Below are 19,605 nucleotides of genomic sequence, written 5' to 3'. Positions count from 1 at the left end.
AGCGATGCGCAATAGATCAAAATATGAAGTGGTAATTGAATTTTATTTATCTCGTCGACTTCCGCTCGGGTTGCTGGTCTTGAGCAGGTCCTGGGCTGAGACAGATTTGGGAAGCCAAAGTTCAAGGCTTGAATTAGAGGCGCCGTGATTTAAGCATTAATCAGACACTCGCTCTAGCCCACCTCTGTGACCTATGGGTGTCCACGAGAGTGCTTTTTCCTGGTTTTGCTAATTCACATGCTCTACGACTCGTTTGCTGGAACCGAAATGCAAATCATCACAAAGAAATGAAACCAGTCAGAGACATTAATTTTCATATCTTTATTCTCTCTTTTTCTCTTTTTTCTTAAAATATTGAAACCATGACATCCTCAAAGAAGAAGTTCTCCAAGGGGTGCATGGTAATGATGTATTCCAAAAGATTGATCAATACTATGTTTTTGAGCTTCTACGGCTTACCTCTCTACATGGATATGATGGTTGAGCTACAAGGGAAGGGAGTCGTACGCCTATGAAATCTTTCCAGGTGTTAGCATTGCTTCGAAAACCTCCAGCAATGTACACCGAAGAAGCGTCGAGAGGAGCATATCAGAAAGCCGGTTTACTCATTCGTCCAGCCGGCCTTGCCTGCAGAAAACTCAAAACGAGCCCCCCACAGACAAAACAACGAGAGCCGTATGACATCGAGTAGACAACTCCATCTCTGGTAGTATGCGTAAACATGTACCATGAAAGAAGAACGACTTGGCTTAAACGAGATCGTTGAATGGATAGACTTGTTTTCATCACTTTACGTCTCGAGCCGAGTTCGGCAAGCAGAAAAAACTTTTCACATACCAATTTGAGCGTCACTTGTGTGTAGTGGACTGAGTTAAATGAGGCGATAATGGAGGCATCACTACATAGTAGAAGAGAAGCGTTAGCAACCTGAAACAGCGGGCAATAGTATAAACAATGACAGTTGGTATTAGAGTTGGCATCAGAGATCTTGGTTTGGTAATTTAGGAGTCATCAGGGTGTTCAGAAGCAGAACTGAAAAAAAGGTTTCTCATCATCAACGTTGAAGGGGACACAAAAAAAAATCAAGCTTACCATATGAGATTAGTACAGCGTGTATCTCAGTTCCCAGCAGCAATGGCAGCAGGTAGAATACCCTAAAGCAGTCCAGCGTTAGTTGACTGATCTACCATGTGTATAGCATAAAGAGTAGAAGAAGGATTTGGTCAGATGGTGATGCATGTTAGTTCTGCGCTCAGGGTTCGCGGGAACAGAAAAGTGTGTATAAAATCATCATGTAGATGTTTGGGACGGTGAAATGCGATTGTTGGCTGGCGCCGTCGAACGATGAGGCATGTGCAGGATTCGCTTACCTTTTCAACTGCAGCTGCGTCATATACCATTTCCATCTGGCATACGATCGCAGCATTCACCAGCGCAGGCAGGCTTTAGCCATGGCACTGTTGTGCTGAGTGAAGAAGATTGCCGTGATGTAAAGAAAAATTTCAGCGCGCAAGAATTTGTAGTAAGTGGACAGCTGCCATATCGATATGCATATATAGGAGCGCCCCGCCCGCTTACTTAAATAGCGCCTCCAAACCCGGAGCTGCTGCAAGAAAGGTACGTACCTGAGTTATGCCTGATCAAGCAATAGCAGCGCTTCCTCTCAACGACGACAGAGAGCTCTTAGTAAAATACAGTGGGTCCAGCCTCTTGAGCTTCTCACTTGAAGAAAAAAAAAGTTCTTCAGGCTGCTGAAGGACATGCAGCCAGCAAATAAGACATCATGGCAGATCGGAGACGAGTAAATGGACCAGGGGGTTCAAGTTTACCGCCAGTTTATGACGATGGCGAATTAGATGCTGTTTCGCGCCGCCAACGAGCGCCTGATGCCATTCGGCCACTCTGTAAGAGCCCATCTTATCGCATATATTCATCAGAGACTAAGACTTTGTTCACAATATAGATCTCAAGACAGGAGTTACCCCCTCCGCATCTGGCTCGGCGTATCTGGAGATTGAGCCAAGAGAAGGCGAGCATGGATCTGGCATGAAGCTGACATGCACCGTTCATGGGCCCAGGTCTCTCCCACGCTCTGCGCCGTTCTCTCCTTATATGGTGCTCTCAACTCATGTCAAGTTCGCCCCCTTCGCTACGAAACAGCGCCGAGGTTATCTGCGTGACTCAAGCGAAAAGGATCTCAGCACACATCTGGAAACAGCCCTCCGCGGCGCTATGATTGCGGACCGATGGCCCAAGAGCGGCGTCGATGTTGTGGTGACGATTATCGAGGGGGAATCGACCCGCCAGGATGCAGTGGAGCGGCGAGTCGAAGAATGGGACGTGATGAACGTGCTAGGCGGATGCATCACCGTCGCTTCTGCAGCGATTGCTGACGCAGGAATTGATTGCGTAGACACCGTCTCTGGAGGAGTTGCTGCCCTGGTAGCGGGCAAGGATGGCAGCGAAACCTCAATTGTACTTGACCCGGTGGCTTTAGAGCATGAGTCTATTCTCGCCACCTGCTGCGTGGCCTATCTACCAAACAGAGATGAGATCACGAATCTGTGGTTCAAAGGACGGCTGCCCTCAACAGCTTCTTACAATCATCAATCACTGGTCTCAAGGGCCGTGCAGGCAAGTAAAGGAACACATGGGTTGATTTCGGCGTCTCTCAGCGAGGTTATTGGCAATTCTCAAAACTAAAAGTACAAGTCCTGAATAATAATGACGATAATAATGATAATGTGGATAATGCATGTGTACTGCATTCATTCGGCATTCATGTAAGCCATGCGCGTGTGCTCCAAAGGGACACCTCGAACTTCAGAGACTGGCGCCATTCTAAGGGTAGCCTAATCTATATATATCATCAGGAACTCTATTGCTTATCGGTAGAGATGCTCATACTGTCAGGCGGCATCGGTCATTGTAACAAAACACTACCTGTTCCGTTCCGTTCCGTAACCAGTGAAAAGTGAAAGTATACTTATTAAGATCTATCTAAACCCTTTATTCCAATACCACGTTGCAATTCTGAAACTTCCCGCCAAAAGGTGACAAGTCCAACACTTTCTTGACATTCTATCCGTCAACAGTTGGCAAGTCTCCCAGCCCAACCATAGTCAAACAGCCATTAACCCCTATTCCATCGCTATTCGTTTCCTAGTATACCTCTCGGCAGGCCATCCCTGCATTGTCCAGTTCTCTTCCACTACATCGCCGCCCATAATAAGCGTATGCTCTAAGAGACAGCTGTCACTCTTCATTGTAGCGCCGCTAAGTAGTCTGCTACCCGACCGCATCACGCATCTGTCCCCTATGCTCAGTCTATTCAGATCAAACTTGCCTCGAGTGTTGATGTGAGCCACAACACTGGCATCGTCAATGGAAACTCGATCTCCTATTGTAATCAAATCGGGCTCCGTGAACATCAAACTAGGGCTGCCGTTGGCAAAAAGGGCACAGTCTTTGCCAATATTGGCTCCCAATGCTCGAAAGTAGAAGACAATCCAACTGGTCCCCGTGAGAAGCCCCAGGATTCCCTGACTGTGGTAGCAATGGCGCCGAAGTCGTTCGATACTCAAGAAGAGCTGCCACCGCTGGCAATAAGAAGATTTATCCCAGTCGTAGTTACCAGGCACACGGCGCCCTAGCAGAATCCATTTACTAGCAATGACAACAAGGAGTGCCATTACAGCCAGTGCTGTAAATAGAATTGCGATGCCAGCCCAAGACATGAGAAAAAGCACCATAACGTTGAAGGTTATATCAGAATCTCGAGGTACAAATCGCTCCATGAGATAATTAACCAGCTGTACGCAGGCGACTGTAGGTACATTCCAGTAAAACGAAGTGAAGACGACGATGAATGAAGAGTAACAGAAGATGACAAACGGCCCTAGGACATAATAAGGTGCAAGATTTAGATAAAACGCGCGTCCGAATGGGGACATGTGGTCTGCCTCTACTGTTTCCAAACCATTATCATTTATATCGCTTTCAGAAGATGTGAAAGGCTCTTTCAAGCCACCATGGCGTATTTTGCTTTGCTTCACTCTCGAAGTGCGCGATTCGGCCAGCGTATCATCGCTGCCTGAGCGTTGAATCTGAGTTCGTACAGAAGTCTTTTTCGATCCCACATTGATGCCTGTGAGAGTATCATCGCTGCTCATATGCCGCACACGGTGTTGAGTCTGATTCTTTTCATCGTATCCTGTGCTATGGCCGCCAGAGAGATGGATACAATCACGTCCCTTGGAGCCCACAAAGGTGCCACCAGGTACGTATGATTTCCCCCGGCGTGTCAAGGCACCAGAGCCCATTGTGGTATGGTCACCGACTGTCACACCTGGAAGTAGACACACTCTATCTGCTATCATAGCACGGTCTTGGATAGTGATCTTTTCGGATCCAAGACCATCTGAGGTAATAAGATGGGAGCGAGAGCCAAATACAACATCATTTCCAATGTCTAAGAGATGGTAATCACCAATGCTTGGACCCGTGCCTGGCCAGTAGACTCGCTTGCCAACTCGACCGCCAAGCAGTCGTACGGCTACAGATGTTGCTTCATAATGCTGTCCAAACATCGTTGTCACGTCGTGCAGGCGTGAGACTGGTAGCAGCGTCTTCATCAACGCGGCTCGCCAGATGGCGATCGCTCCTCGGCCCCTCGCAGTCTCAAAGGTCATCTTTCCCAGGATGGCATCTAACAGCAATTTCACAAGCACGGCAAACACAAAGAATATGAAGGGGCTGACAGCGCAACGCAGTATCAAGGCAAGGGAGTGGAATCCTACCCGTCTTGCCTGTGAGAACCAATTAAGGATGTCCCTCAACGTAGAAGCATCTGGCAAGGGCATGTCCCCTACCATACCGACGAGACCAGCCATCCAAGGCATTATTGATAAGGCCCATGAGAGGAAAACTAGTGGGACAGTAAGAAAGCAAGTGAGCAGTATATGCGGTTTTGATGCTTGGCTAGGGGAAAGATCTCGGTTCTCTTCGGCAGCATCTTCAAGCTCCCAGCTAGAAGAATTCGGCCCTATGCAGGTATTCGGGGGGACTATCGATCCTGGTGCTACTATTGATGCTACGCCAATAGAGGCGTTTTCTCCAATGACGATCCGTCCCAGATACATGGACGTATTGCCTTCTGCTGCAAATGGACGACATAGACAACGAGTTAGAGTTGCTCCATCTCGGATGTCTAGAAGATCCCATTCACCAAGCGATGTGCCAGTAATCTTAACATTCTTGCCAATTTTCGCTCCCATCAGCCGATAGTACAGCCGTTTCGTGCTGTCACTGGTGTTAAAAAACCCTTTCCCACAGATGCTCACAATCTTCTGGACCATCCACCAGCGCGTGTGGTATGCTCCCCACATGGGATAAAGCCCTTCACGATGGCGGCCAATAATCAGCCACTTAGCAGCAATGCCAAAAAGGGGGGAAACAATTCTGATTATGAATTTTGCGAACATGACCGATACCGCCACGTTTAACAGCCGACCTGCGGTGTGTTGATTCGTTGGCCACCTTTGTACATAACTCATAACAACGATAAAGGCGGTCCATTGAACAGCGCGGCGTAGGGGATATATGACAACAATGGGGATCAGCTGAAGCAACATTAATGCAGCGTTTGTCGAACTGTAGGCTTTTGAACAGCCAACTGTTTTTTCATGAGCGTCATCCACCGGTGTAAACTCCGTCATTTTGTCAATGAATGTGGCGATAATAGAAACAGTTCCTTGGTTGAAAACAAGGCTGATTGGAATTTGAGTATTAAATGCAGATCGCAACGCTGATAGGAGGCGTCCTGCCTTCAGAGAATCTCCCCCAAGGGCAAAGAAGTCAACATCCAGCGCTATATCCGTCGGTGGCTGGCACAAGATATCTGCAAATATTTTCCTAACCCTTCCTTGTGTGGATGCCTCAAGTTCCTGTAAGGAGGCGCTGCCCAGTTCTGCGAGTAGTCTATCCAATGCGCTGCTGTCGACAGCGCCGGAATGATCAAGAGGTAGAGGATCAGGTAACAAGTGTATATGTTCCGGAATCATGTATCCATGGAGGGATTTGGCTAGTTGTGCTTTCAATGCATCTGTCTGGTGATTCAGTGGCCCTAAGCTACTTTCGACTGGGCCGATAAAGGTTTCCAGTGTGCCCCTGAGATGTTGGTGCCTATAATAGTGCCTGTATCCGGCAGAAACCACATTATCTAGGCAAGTTGATAGTGCGTCATAGTCAATAGTACACGGTGACGACTTGATTGGGACTGAAAGGTCAGTGTCTGGAAGAGGGCATATAGCCTGCCAGTGCCTACTCAAGTACGGCATGTCGTCCGTCAATTCTGGTATCCCGCATCGTTGGCTCAATTTAATCCTCAACACTTTGTTGTTTCTCTTTGGGAGGTCATCCATATAGGTGACGAAGACTGGCCACTTAGCCTGCTGCAGTGATGACCGTAACGAAATATGCAATGTTTTCAGGTCGACACGAGGAATATTCAACGGGGTAACCAACGCCACTGCCACCACTTCCTGAAGCACATCATGAGGTACGGAAAAGGCGAGGGCCTGTGTGACTCGACCATATAAGGGCGACTCTGGGGACATGGATGAGCGTATAATTGCATTCTCGACTTCGAACGGCGAGATGAGCTCACCACCCCGATTAATAACCTCTTTGCTCCTACCAGTGATGTAAAGGTATCCATCTTTATCCACATAACCAAGGTCACCCGTATCAAACCAGCCATTTGAATTGAATGGCGATCTATCAAGGGTTCCATCTGGTTTGAGATACCCAGAGAAGACAGGCTCACCGCGAACGCATATTCTCCCCACAGTACCACTTGGAACTGATGCGTCTGACCAGTCTAGAATGGATATCTCTGGGCCAGTGCTTATACCTGACGTACCCTCTCTGTCCAGCTGGTAATTAAGCGGTGGCGTTGATATAGGCATGCATCTAGTCGGTGTGTCAATACATATTCTACTGCAGTGGCGGGGCGTCATATCTCTTACTCGGTCATCCCATAACTTGGAAGAACTGTGCATTTAAACGTGTCTCGGAGTCGGCACGCCAGTGATGGCAAGAGACCTCCTGCGGCATTGCATGCCAGTCTGATGCGATTCTGCTGCAAGGCAGCCTGACGTTCTGAAGCCGCAGCCAAAATAACAGAATGCATTGACGGAGAGGCGTAATACCATGTGACCGGAACCTCCTGGACCACGTCCCAGAATAAATTGGGATCGAATGCTGAACAACACACTGTTGAGCCGCCTGAGAAAATTGGAGCAAAAATGTTCCTTACCAAACCACCGCTGCAACAATAATTAGCCATCAACTTCGCATATGATTTGTCGGCTTCATATACTTACACATGATACAAAGGCATCATATTGAGGCATATGTCCGATGCAGTCAAACCCCATGAGTCCACCACGAAGCTGATGCCGACGATGATGGAATGGATGGTCAGGGGAACGACCTTTTTGGTGCCAGATGTACCGCTTGTGAAAAGTATTAATCCAAAATCATCTGGTCTATTATACCTAGACTTGTGCCGTGGGGGTGGGAGGGCAGCGCCGCCAAGATCTTGGATATCAATCTGATCGTTGTTCCCCCATTTCATCAGAAAGACCTGAATCCCTGCAGCGGCAACCCACGAATCTCTCAATCCGAGCCTATTGCAGTCGTCACTTGTCGTCAGTATGAACTGAGCGCCAGCTTGCTGCACATCGGCGCGAAACTGCTCAGCGCCAGCAGCAGGGTTGATTGGCGCAGAGGTGTAATAGGTAGTAACCGCGATGCAGGCGGCTGCTAATAACGGGCCATTGGGTAAAGCAATTGCGACAACTGGCTTCCGTGAAGACCCGCTGGTTGGAAGATAAAATGTATCAACAAATTTCCGTAGGCCATCTTGTGTCATATAGTCCCCTGGTGTTGATCCTCGCAAAGCCGGCTGCGAGCCGGAGACAACAAAAGATCCGAAAGACTGATAAGACTTTTTGACCAGTTCCGAAGTATCGCGAACCAGCTGTGCTAAGGTCTCGTCTCTATGAGACTTTGCGTCCTCGGGCATCAAATGATACAGCCTGGTGTAGCTTCTGATGAGAGGCAATGTTGGCCATGGTCCCGGCAACTCGATTAACAACAGATGTAGTAAAGAGAGTGGGCGATGGGAGGGGCATGGAGTGTTTGGTATTGCCTCCAGGATTCGTTTCTTGTCAACATCAGAGCGTAAAAGACTTTGAAACCCTTCACTTGTGATGATTTCTGATATTGGCATAGAGTAAAAGCTCTCAAGCAATTCTGGAAGGCCCGAGAGGGATTGTAGAGAATCCATTTCTAGTATGGAACTTTGTCTGACGAAAATATGCCTCTTTTCCACATGCAATAGCGTCGTTCAATTGCTGTGATTGGCTTTTAACGTCTGATCAAAGGGCTGTAGCTCATAGAAGGCATATCAGGGAGACTCTTGAAGCAGCGGGAGCTCCGATATCATATATATGGAAAGCATTGATGATCAACTAGTTGCAATCGAGATGGCCACGCAAAAGGACGGACGATCAATCGAAGATCACAATGGCTATCGTAAAGAACACACATACCAGTTGCAGCATGGGATTTCCCCAGTCTTTTGTAGCCACACGTAATACCATTGCGATGTGGAAGAATGGCATGTAAGACACCACGCCCAAGGCTGCACATCTAGGGGCCGATACCCAGTACTGAGAACTCACAATCGATGAAACCATCATCAATTACCCAAATGGCGTATGCTATTGTCGGCCACGCTCAAGGTTGCACATCTGGACACCGATCATTCAAATCCCGATGATTGTGAATTATAAATTGTTGATAGGGATTCATTCACTTTTGGGTATCACGATATCCTGAATCGTTGCAGTTTCCGATAATTTGAATGCCTGTTTAGGAAGGAGACCTGCATTTGTTGCCATACGGAAGAATGGGATGTGCGATACCACGCTGAGGGCCTCACATCTGGGAGCCGATCGCTTGACAAATGATAGGATAGGTGCCGATCCCCGAAGGCTGGGATTCGTGAATTGATGATGGACTTCATCAACTAACCGGATTCTTGGCCACAAGCAGCCAAACTTCTTGGTATAAGACATGTCTAGCACCAGATAGATAGCGCCTAGACAATCAGGAGCCGCTGTAAATGAGGCCGACAAAACACAGCAGCAACCATCGTCAGTATTGGCCCAATCAGATGAGAGCATTCTTTCCATCTTCTGCCGGGATAGAGATACATGATCGGAGAGCTACTGTGCATGAGACTCCGGCACCTTGAAGCGACTGGAGAAAGAGAGCAAGCATCTGCAATATGTTTTTTGAAGTTAGCAAGATAAGCCGATGAGAATGCTTACAACTCACCTACGGCGGCACAGTCAGGCTAAGGAGGCCGGCTCAGGGAATCGGAACGCAGACCCGCACTCGGCGGCGCTATTTGGTGAAATAGTTTGATACAAAGGAATGTTTGATGCGTGTAGCGTTCCGCGATGGTAGTTTTGGGGTTGGCCTCAATGCTTGAGATGTCGTTGGGTGAGGATCTCGGTAACAATATCTTTCTTGCTCTGCCAGGTTGCTTTCCTTGGCCGCTCTGGCGATCCATGCCAGTTGGAGGAAAGAAGAGAGGAAATGTCAGCTCAGAGCCACGCGCCTCCGATGTGAAATCAACCCATGATCCGGGGTTTGTTCAACACACGAGGACATCCACTCTCGAAGGGAGAGGTGCATTCTCCCTCCATAACTTCGATAACTCTATCAGTACTAGTATCTTACCGAGTGACAGGACCTATGAGGTAATGGATGTTATTTTACTCAAACGCATTCTGGCTTGCCATCTTTTCTTTGATCGGCACAACAGCAAATTTCCTCCCTGGTTCATATGAAGCTGGGGTCGCTGACCTTATGATATGCAGCTCTAGGTTAGTGATCCAGCAAGCAGTGTTTGCTGTGTAAGTCGGTGGACTGGTTGTCTGGTTGTAGCGTACCCGACTACTGCGGGCACTAAGGTACTAAGGTACCTCCTAAACCAACAAACTCGGAGTTCGCAAGACATCAGTACTAGGGAGGTACCGGCAAGAATTTACTACTTCAGGTAGTAGAATAGGTATCTCATAGGTAGTCTCTACGCAAGCCAAGGCTGGTGCGATTACATCTTTACTACTAATTAATTCATATATTTTTCATATGCCAATAAAATTCTATATGTAAAATAAATAAATGAATACATAAATAAACAAGTTAGTGAATAAGTATTTGTTAATTTATTGAATTAAGAAAATTAAAAATAAACATGACAGTTTTGGGAGTACTAAATAAACGTGGCTTGGATAAATTTACCAAAGCGTAACGCTCTAGGTTCACCTGGGCTTCTCGCGCGTGCGGACCCTTGTAAGTTTATGCTACTTGCTTAATGCAACTCAATGTCTCCCATGTTGATGGCTTCATCATCAACACTAAGCTAGGAGGATGGCGTCCGATATGCCTATATCTACGTACGTGTCATTGCACCGCGACGCGTCATACATAGCAGCGAGCTGATATTCTCGCAGTGTCTACGTCCAGAACCTGGAAGAGCGGGTCAAACCTGAAGTGCTTGCGGAAGCATTGAAGACTATCTTTTCCGAGTTCGGCAATGTAGTTGATATCGTGGCCAAGAGAAACCTCAAGGCTAAAGGACAGGCATTTATCGTGTTTGACCAGCCCGGTGCCGCCCACAATGCCATCGAAGAGGTCGAGGGGTTTGAGCTTTTTGGCAAGCCCATGAGGGTTGCCATGGCCCGAATGCAAAGCGACAAAACTGTTGAGATGAATTGCAATACCGACGAGTTCGAAGCTCACAAGCGGCACAGGCAAGCAGAAAAAGGTAAGAGAAGCTCAAATGGCCCAGGCAGCGTCTCCAGTACTCACACTTCACCAGACAAGCGCAAGGCGCTCGAGGCGGCAGACGAACAAAGGCATCTCAAGAGGGCTGCTGGTGGCGCACCCGAGGCTCGTCCATCGAAATCAGCCAAACCACTGGGCTTGAAATCAACGAGTGCTCCAGCTTCAGCCGTTGTACCAGACGAATACCTGCCCCCGAACAAGATCCTCTTCATTCAAAACGTCCCCGACGAGTACGATGTCGATGCTCTTAACGCCGTCTTTGGCCGGTTCGATGGATTTCGGGAAATCAGACTGGTTCCAGGTCGGCGCGGAATTGCTTTTGTTGAATATGAGAATGAACAGGGGGCTATCACGGCCAAGGAAAATACTGCTGGCATGGCTTTGGGGGATAAACCCATCAAAGTTACTTACCAGCGTCAATAATATGTGTAGACTATTAATATACGGGCGTTTGCGTTTGGTATATACTTCTGTGACATGGGGATGTTCATCATCTACGATTACAAATAACAAGGGATAAGAAGAAAACAACTGTCGAGGAGTCCTCGATATAGGATAGCCCATGAGCCCAGCATTTAAAAAATCACATCGTCGTCATCTTCTGCGGCCAAGATGTCTGCCGGACCCGAATCTTGCTTCAGGGCACCTGGATCGTTCTTCTCCAGTGCTTCTCTCCTCGCTTTCATCTCAGCATCGGCGGCAGCATTATCTCGTTGCTTCTTATTAGCCACCTGTGAACGAGACAAATAGTATCAGTAATTGCTCCAGGAGAAGATAACTCTTGTGAACCTGCACCAACCTTCTTCAAGCGGTAAAATTCTTCACGGTCCAACTCGTCTAGTTCGGAGTTAATGTATTTGATGGTGTTTTCCGTCCGGGGAATGATAACGTGCTCAATTGCGTTCACTAGATGGAGTTAGCCAACAAGATACAGTAGACAATATGATGGGAAGCGAACCTCTTCGATTGACGACCTTGATGACTTCGTCTAATATCACAAAGGCGGTTTGTAGGCTTGCTAGCTCAACAAGAGATTCGACGGCACGTGTGTATGTTTCTCTGCATCGCTGAACTTGCTGTCCACCTTTTCCCAAACCGGTAAGCCCAAAGTCGTTGTTGCCCTCTGTCAAGTAGCTCTCAAATGTTGGTAGGAGAACGCCTGAAACGTTTTCTTGCTTCGTACGGATTCGAAATCGAGCTGACTTGACTGATTCCTGGACTTGGTATCCAATATCGCCGCCAACAGCATAGTTGACTTCAGCCAGCGAAAATGCCGCAACTTGCATCACGCGTCCCATTTTGCGCTTGGCCTCGTCGATTCGTCGAGTCATTTCTGAGGTCATGTTAGTTCGCTTAGTAAAAACGCCAGTCGATACGACAATAGCTGACCTCGGAAACGTCTGTGATAGCTCCAGTTAGCTGCAGTAACATAACAACTCATCATATTGGCACTATCTTCTTACTTTGTAAGCGCCTCACTCTTCCTCTTCAACAAACTGTGACCAGTCTCAGCTCCCTTGAGCTTGGCCTTCATGATGCCGAGCGATTGCCGAGTAGGGAAGACGGCTTCGCGATCCTAATGGACATTAGGATATCAACTTAATTGCTGTAGGATAAACAGATGACAGAAGCCAGGACTTACTGCTGCGCCAGACATTTTTGCGGAATTGATTTGCTATTCTGAATGTTTCCTGTCTGATGATTTTCTTTTGTATGTCACTCGGGGATGTTTCGACAAGTTGCGTACTTAGTGCTAGATTATGTAGCTGCCCATGACTGCTGTACCTGCCTAGTCAGGTAGCACGGCTTGCGCAGCGCATGTTCCTCCAAAGTCAATATCACTATAACCGGGTATCTTCCACCTGCCGTTTACGCTAAGCACCAGGTACCTTCTCTATCGTGACAAGCCTAAATATTTCTGTCGCGAGAATCAGATGCAATCGTCGCGTTTTATAAGTTAAGGCCTTCTGCCGCCGGTTTCCTAGCGATACCAAGAATATAACCATGGGCCACACTGCATAATTGCGACAAACATCAGCACCGCAACAATTTCTGCAAGCTCTCGGCAGAGAGAGAGACAGAGGAAAGCGATCATGGCGGACAATCAGCACACACAGTCGGAACTATATCTTGTTGTAAGTCCTCAGGAGGCAATTGTGTTTCTTTCATTCTTCTCTAATGCTGTATACAGTCCAATGAAGATTCCGTTTACGAGCAGGATATTCTCCGCGATCCTACACGTGTGAAACCATGGCTCGAGTATATTGATTTCAAGACTCGCCATGGAAGCGTCCTCGAACGAGCTTTTGTGATGGAGCGTGCCTGTGTTAAGCTGCCACGGTCGTACAAGCTCTGGAAACTTGTAGGTCAAATTGTCAACGTACCGTGGCCTTATTGCTGACTGATTGGCAGTACCTTTCGTTTCGCGTAAAACATATTTCAAAACTCAACCCAGCAACTCATGCCGCCGAATATCGAAAAGTCAACGCTCTCTTCGAGAAGTCGTTGATTCTATTACACAAGATGCCGCTGATATGGGAAATGTATCTCAAGTTTCTTATGAAGCAGCCTGTTGTCACGCTTAGTCGACGTACGTTTGACCGGGCCCTCCGAGCTCTACCAATTACCCAGCACAATCGCATATGGTCACTATATCTTCCCTTTGCCAACGCAGCTTCTGGAGAAACCGCTGTCAAAATATGGCGACGATATATGCAAGTTCATCCGGAAGACGCCGAGGACCTTATCGAGCTGCTTGTTTTACGGGGTGGGTATACTGAAGCAGCAAAACGATACATAGACATTCTCAACGATACGCGATTCTCAAGCAAACGCGGAAAGGGCCACTACGAGCTCTGGAGTGAAATGGTCGAAATGCTCGTGGAACACGCACCTGAGGTCGAAACAAGCTATGAAAATGGGGTCGACGTAGAGGGTATCATCAGGTCTGGTATCGTGCGGTTTGGTGACCAAAGGGGAAAGCTTTGGGTCGGGCTTGCTACGTATTGGATTAGGAGGGGAAGCTTTGAGCGAGCCCGTGACGTTTTTGAAGAGGGCATTACGACTGTCATGACAGTCCGAGACTTTACTCTCATCTTTGACGCCTATGCCGAATTTGAGGAGTCTATTATTGGCGCCTTGATGGATGCCTCGGCATCCCGGGCTGGAAAAGGTATTGAGAATGAAGAGTCAGACTTGGAGCTTGACATACGAATGATGCGGTTCGAGAATCTAATGGACCGTCGTCCATTTCTCCTCAACGACGTCCTGCTCCGACAGAACCCCAACAATGTACCCGAATGGGAGAAACGAGTTGCTCTCTGGGGCGATAAGAAAGTTGAGGTTGTGCAGACCTACACCGATGCGATTACAACGATCAATCCGAAGAGGGCTGTAGGTCCATTTCACCAGCTGTGGGCTAACTATGCCAAGTTTTACGAGCGTGGTGGGGATATTAGAAATGCTCGTATCATCATGGAAAAAGCCGTCAAAGTTCCGTTTAAATCAGTAGCAGAGCTAGCTGATATGTGGATCGAATGGGCTGAATTGGAACTCCGGAACGAGAATTTTGATGATGCTGTTCGAGTCATGGCCAAGGCTATTCAGGCACCGAAAAGGTCCAACGTCGATTACTTCGATGAGGCTTTGTCTCCTCAACAGCGAGTACACAAAAGTTGGAAACTCTGGAGTTTCTACGTGGATCTGGTGGAAAGCGTTTCAACTTTGGACGAAGTTAAAAAGGTATATGAGCGTATCTTCGAGCTCAGGATCGCAACTCCCCAGACCGTTGTGAATTATGCAAACCTCCTAGAGGAGCATAAGTATTATGAAGAATCATTCAAGATTTTCGAGCGTGGTCTGGATCTCTTCAGTTATCCCGTGGCTTTTGAATTATGGAACCTATATCTCACCAAGGCCGTCGACAGGAAGATCGGGATTGAGAGATTGCGGGACCTTTTCGAGCAGGCGGTAGAGGATTGTCCGCCCAAATTTGCCAAGACTATTTATCTGATGTATGGAAATTTGGAGGAGGAGCGTGGCCTCGCGCGCCATGCAATGCGGATCTACGAGAGAGCAACGCGTGCAGTTTCTGATGAAGACCGGGCTGACATGTTCAATTTCTACATAACCAAATCGGCTTCGAATTTTGGTCTTCCATCCACAAGACCTATTTACGAACGAGCTATTACAGCTCTCCCCGACAGCGAAGCGAAAGAAATGTGTCTCAAATTCGCGGACATGGAGAAACGATTGGGTGAAATTGACCGGGCAAGAGCCATATATGGACATGCGTCGCAGTTCTGCGACCCTCGAACAAATGTCGACTTCTGGACTAAGTGGGAACAGTTCGAAGTCCAGCATGGCAACGAAGACACATTCAAAGAGATGTTACGAATCAAGCGAAGTGTCCAGGCAAAATACAACACTGATGTGAACTTTATCGCGTCACAAGCTCTGGCACGCAGCCTACAAAAACCAGAAGGCTCCTCAGTTGCGGAGACTACAGACCCCATCGAAGCTTTAGAAAAGCAGTCTGCAACGCTACAAGGCTTCGTGTCTGCTAGCACAGGGCCCAAGGAAGTGCATACGAGACAAGAGGCTCTGGCAACAAATCCAGATGCTATTGATATTGACAATCTCGATGACTAAGTGTACAAAAAATAGAGCTATAATCAGGAAGGTGTTTTGCTGGGCTGTTTACACCAAACACATATCAAGTTTGCTTCCAAAATTCCACGGCTTCATCTCGTTGCCTGATATGATATGAGGGCCCTCTCGTCACTTGCAAGGCAGATTATTTGCCGCCTTTCATCTCAGCAATCTTGGCATGATATTTTTCGGCATAGTTCTTATCGACGTGGCCATCGCGAGAGCCAGGCGTGGCATATATTGATCCTTTGCGCTTCTGAAAGCGACTGGGGGGCACTTTTGCAGCATCTGGGATCTCGTCAGCAGCGTGATCACGCGACTCTTCTCAACTCCTTGCCCTGCGACGACAAAATCTATCCACCCGATGATCCTGGTGCTGGAGGGCATTAGAAACGAACCCCATTCATCACTGAGCCTACGATCTTTGCTGCCTCCTGGCACAGGTTGCTCGCCCGCTTCCACAGCTGTGGCAGTGTCCATATGTTGCTTCTGTCCTGGGTTTGTTGCGTTCTCCATGACGCGGTTTTATATCAGCTTGATATCTTCGTTTGTTGGATGTGAAGATGGATCCAGGATGATGGTGACGCCGACTATTTCAACACGCACTTGGCTTGATGGGACGGTCCTTTATATACACCTGGCGGGGGATCTACGGTTTCAATTACACTGCATGGTGGTGTGCTAGAATATCTATCGTCAGTGAATCCTCCTCTTCTCCCCCTGGATTGGATAGCGCCTCCAGCGACGTTCCATGCTCTAGATTACCCCGCAAGATAGCCTTCTTGGACGGTAGCTGGTGGGTTGTTCAGATCGAGCACTGCCACACCATTTCCTGCTTATTGACGTCACTGTTCAACCCTTTCAAAGCTACGAAGGGAATATACAGGGATAAATTACTTGCTTTGAATATTACATTTAATATAAAATAGAAGAAATTTAGTGTGTTCACAGGACTTATATCTATTGCCTAGATGGCAACAATATATCGTATCGCCTAGGCAGTGATACCTTACTTCAAAGAAATCGTGTGAGGCAGTGAGGACCAATTGTCTTACTCTTCGTACACGAATCAGTACAAGGTAGGCAAGCTTATTGCAGCGGACTTATTGAAAATCAGGTCGGGTTGTTGTATCTAACGCCTCCGAAGGGCTGGATAGTCTCACAACTGAGGCAACCCTTCGTCAGTTATTTCATTATATTGAAACATAGTAGATATTGTGTAGTCGTGGCTCGAGTTGTGAAGCGCAGACACCTTTACGGGCGGATCTAATATGTCGGCTCGCCATGTCTCTTCAAGCCAGCCGATTCGAGTTTCGAAGTCTGTTTCATAGCAGGCAGCCTAATTTCCTTCCACCAAAGGAAATAGATCCATTTCCTCTCGCGATTGCGGACCTTTCCCTTCCAACCTTGTATTTCTTGCAAATTCAACTGCACACTCTCAAGCCTAGCTTTACATCCAAATATGCATTACAATCCACGGCCATCTTTCAAAACAAAGCACTGGCGGCAGCTCTACGAATCCCGCATCTCGAATATAAAAACCCTCAAGGAATCCGCGAATGGCGCTGCCTTTGTCATCATATATGCCGAGCCATGAGGCAGAGATAACTCAGAGCCGGCTGAGATTGGCCTTTCTCTCCTCCCGCCTGCCCACGTGAATCTTAATTACGAAACTATGGACACACTTCCCGACACATTAGATGCAGCCAGTAACTTAATAGGATTAGAGACACACTGGATACGCTTAATCGATAGAGAAAGGCGAGAGAAGGGTCGTGAACCACATCGATACGGGACGCAACAGTGTATCTCAGGCAACAAGGTAGAAGAGACAATTAAAGGCATCATAGAGTCATTCCGTGACCAGCTATCGGGCGACACACCTCTTATTCTAACGGGATTTGCTCTCATTTTCGAGTTACAAGTGCTATCAAACATATACCCAAACTTATTAAGCTATTTTACATGCTGGGTTGATCTCCAAGAAGTGGCAATTGGTATGATTGATGGGATTGAACCTCCTGGCCTGCGTAAAACCTTGATCGCTTGTGGTTCTGAAGGCTACGGGTATTCGCAGAATTCCCAGACCGCCCTATTTCGGCACAACGCTGCTGCGGATACTGTGCGGACAGTGATGCTACTCATTCGGTTTTTGGGGCTTCCTATTGAAAAGAAGCTTTGATATTAGCCGATCATCTCAAAAGACAAAACAGTTTGCTAGACGGCGCTCGAATGCCCCTGCAACCCCGGAACAAGTTATTGGAAAGGCTCACGACCTAGACCAAAAGAATTTTACCCATTTATCACAAGAGTATATCGTACGACGGGATTTGAAGATTTTGACGGACGAAGCATGTTCAGTCTCTTTTCAGAACATAGACCAACTGCTGTCGGAATAAGCAACGGAAAACGATACGGATGGGTATGTCTACCCAATCTGGAAACTCTGGAGAACTTTGTGCGTTCTGTACATGGATGGGAAGCTCAAGATGGAAGTGTGTGGGAGGTTGTCTCGGAATATGATCCTTTTGTAGTTCCTGCACGGGACTGGGAAGAGCTGAGACTGCATCAAGAGGAAGAGTTACAGGCGGAGGATGACGAGAAGCGAATGCAAAGACGGCCTAAAACGAGAGCCAGAACGATGGGATATGGCCTGTGAGTTTTGAAGATGATCATTAAAAAAAAAGGTGGTTTTATAAGGCGACACATTGTGTAGCGGGATGTACGGCCAAGGACATATATATATAGCTATCTTAGGCCTCCAATACTGCTAATAACTTTCTTGAGGTCTACTTCGTTGTATTTATTTGTAACAAGGCAAATAGAATAAGTTCATATTAGAATATATTGAGGATTAATTCACTACTAGAGCGAGCACTGTAATATAAGTCTGATGACCGTTAAGACATTCATAGAGGCAAACAAAATTACTGCCTTGATCAAGGTCATACGGTTTATTTAAGGTTTATTTTCCCAAATTAATAACAGCTACTTTAACAAAACAGCTATCCTTACCTAAACTAGGTAAATAAACTTAAAATTACTAAGTAAAGTTAATACTTTAAGTTTTTAATAATACCTTTTATAAAAAAAAAGAGTTTTTACTTTTAACTACTAAAATTAAATTATTTATATAATCTTTTAATTTACTTTATATTTATTAATTATAAATTTTATAATAGTAAAATTAAGTTTTTTTATTATTATATTTTTATTTATATAAATGTTTTTAATACTTTAAATAATTAATATATTTAAATATACTTAATATAGTTAAAAATATAAAATTATTAATAAAATTAATATTTTTTAATTTAAAATTTAATAAAAACTAAATATTTTTAAATATAATAAAAAAAAAATATTTTAATATATTAAATATTATAAAATAAAATATATTAAATTATTAAAATAATATTTATTAAATTATTAAAATAATATTTATTAAATTATTAAAATAATATTTATTAAAATATAATAAGTTTTTAAATTTTCTTATTATAATATAAATATAATTAATATAAATAATTATAATAATAAAACTTATAAAATTATATATATATATAATATATTAATTTTATTAATAAATATAATATTAATAAAAATAATATTAATAAAAATAATATTAATAAAAATAATATTAATAAAAATAATATTAATAAAAATAATATTAATAAAAATAATATTAATAAAAATAATATTAATAAAAATAACTAAATTAATAAAATTAATAAAAATTATAAATTAAATATAAAAACTATAATTTTAAAATAAATTTATTATAAAAATTAATTTATTAAAAATATAAAAATAAATTAATTTAATAAAAAAAATAATAGTAATTATAAAAAAATAATTAAAAAATAATTTAATGAAAAATTAAAAATAAAATATAATATATATTTAAAAGTAAATAAAAAAAAATAGTTATTAATAAAAAAATTTATATATAAATAAATTAATATAAAAAAATATAATAATTAAATTAATTATAAAAGTAATTAATATTTTTATTTTATTATTTTATTA

The 19,605-nt window shown here is 45.0% G+C and overlaps 7 protein-coding genes across 7 annotated transcripts; 4 read left to right on the top strand and 3 right to left on the bottom strand.

Annotated features, from left to right (window-relative positions):
* Nucleotides 1-1,747: 1,747 nt before the first annotated feature.
* On the top strand, nucleotides 1,748-2,741 carry TRIVIDRAFT_75047 (uncharacterized protein; the record flags this gene model as incomplete). The annotated part of the gene is made up of 2 exons (XM_014094540.1): nucleotides 1,748-1,904; nucleotides 1,964-2,741. 2 exons carry the CDS (start codon nucleotides 1,784-1,786, stop codon nucleotides 2,701-2,703), a joined length of 861 nt encoding a protein of 286 aa, XP_013950015.1.
* Nucleotides 2,742-3,140: 399 nt separating this feature from the next.
* On the bottom strand, nucleotides 3,141-8,353 carry TRIVIDRAFT_164079 (uncharacterized protein; the record flags this gene model as incomplete). Its single annotated transcript, XM_014094539.1, has 4 exons — nucleotides 3,141-3,962; nucleotides 4,119-6,972; nucleotides 7,029-7,328; nucleotides 7,386-8,353. 4 exons carry the CDS (start codon nucleotides 8,351-8,353, stop codon nucleotides 3,141-3,143), a joined length of 4,944 nt encoding a protein of 1,647 aa, XP_013950014.1.
* Nucleotides 8,354-10,509: 2,156 nt separating this feature from the next.
* On the top strand, nucleotides 10,510-11,349 carry TRIVIDRAFT_195742 (uncharacterized protein; the record flags this gene model as incomplete). Its single annotated transcript, XM_014094538.1, has 3 exons — nucleotides 10,510-10,535; nucleotides 10,593-10,906; nucleotides 10,961-11,349. 3 exons carry the CDS (start codon nucleotides 10,510-10,512, stop codon nucleotides 11,347-11,349), a joined length of 729 nt encoding a protein of 242 aa, XP_013950013.1.
* A 20-nt stretch (nucleotides 11,350-11,369) lies between these two features.
* TRIVIDRAFT_87711 (uncharacterized protein) lies at nucleotides 11,370-12,638 on the bottom strand (the record flags this gene model as incomplete). Its single annotated transcript, XM_014094537.1, has 6 exons — nucleotides 11,370-11,657; nucleotides 11,726-11,832; nucleotides 11,885-12,259; nucleotides 12,316-12,326; nucleotides 12,390-12,502; nucleotides 12,569-12,638. 6 exons carry the CDS (start codon nucleotides 12,581-12,583, stop codon nucleotides 11,502-11,504), a joined length of 777 nt encoding a protein of 258 aa, XP_013950012.1.
* A 381-nt stretch (nucleotides 12,639-13,019) lies between these two features.
* On the top strand, nucleotides 13,020-15,771 carry TRIVIDRAFT_232365 (uncharacterized protein; the record flags this gene model as incomplete). Its single annotated transcript, XM_014094536.1, has 3 exons — nucleotides 13,020-13,061; nucleotides 13,118-13,288; nucleotides 13,339-15,771. The coding sequence occupies 3 exons, from the start codon at nucleotides 13,020-13,022 to the stop codon at nucleotides 15,574-15,576; spliced, it is 2,451 nt and encodes an 816-aa protein (XP_013950011.1).
* TRIVIDRAFT_122018 (uncharacterized protein) lies at nucleotides 15,728-15,999 on the bottom strand (the record flags this gene model as incomplete). The annotated part of the gene is made up of 2 exons (XM_014094535.1): nucleotides 15,728-15,864; nucleotides 15,975-15,999. Coding segments are annotated over 2 exons (162 nt in total), but the record flags the coding sequence as incomplete, so codon positions are not given.
* Nucleotides 16,000-17,929: 1,930 nt separating this feature from the next.
* TRIVIDRAFT_65367 (uncharacterized protein) lies at nucleotides 17,930-18,600 on the top strand (the record flags this gene model as incomplete). The annotated part of the gene is made up of 2 exons (XM_014094534.1): nucleotides 17,930-18,231; nucleotides 18,582-18,600. 2 exons carry the CDS (start codon nucleotides 17,930-17,932, stop codon nucleotides 18,598-18,600), a joined length of 321 nt encoding a protein of 106 aa, XP_013950009.1.
* Between the last annotated feature and the right edge of the window lie 1,005 nt (nucleotides 18,601-19,605).

This window comes from Trichoderma virens (assembly GCF_000170995.1).
Source record: "Trichoderma virens Gv29-8 chromosome Unknown TRIVIscaffold_91, whole genome shotgun sequence".
Taxonomy (NCBI): domain Eukaryota; kingdom Fungi; phylum Ascomycota; class Sordariomycetes; order Hypocreales; family Hypocreaceae; genus Trichoderma; species Trichoderma virens.
The sequence above is the reverse complement of the archived record's forward strand: the minus strand, read 5'-3'. Positions and strand labels throughout refer to the sequence as shown.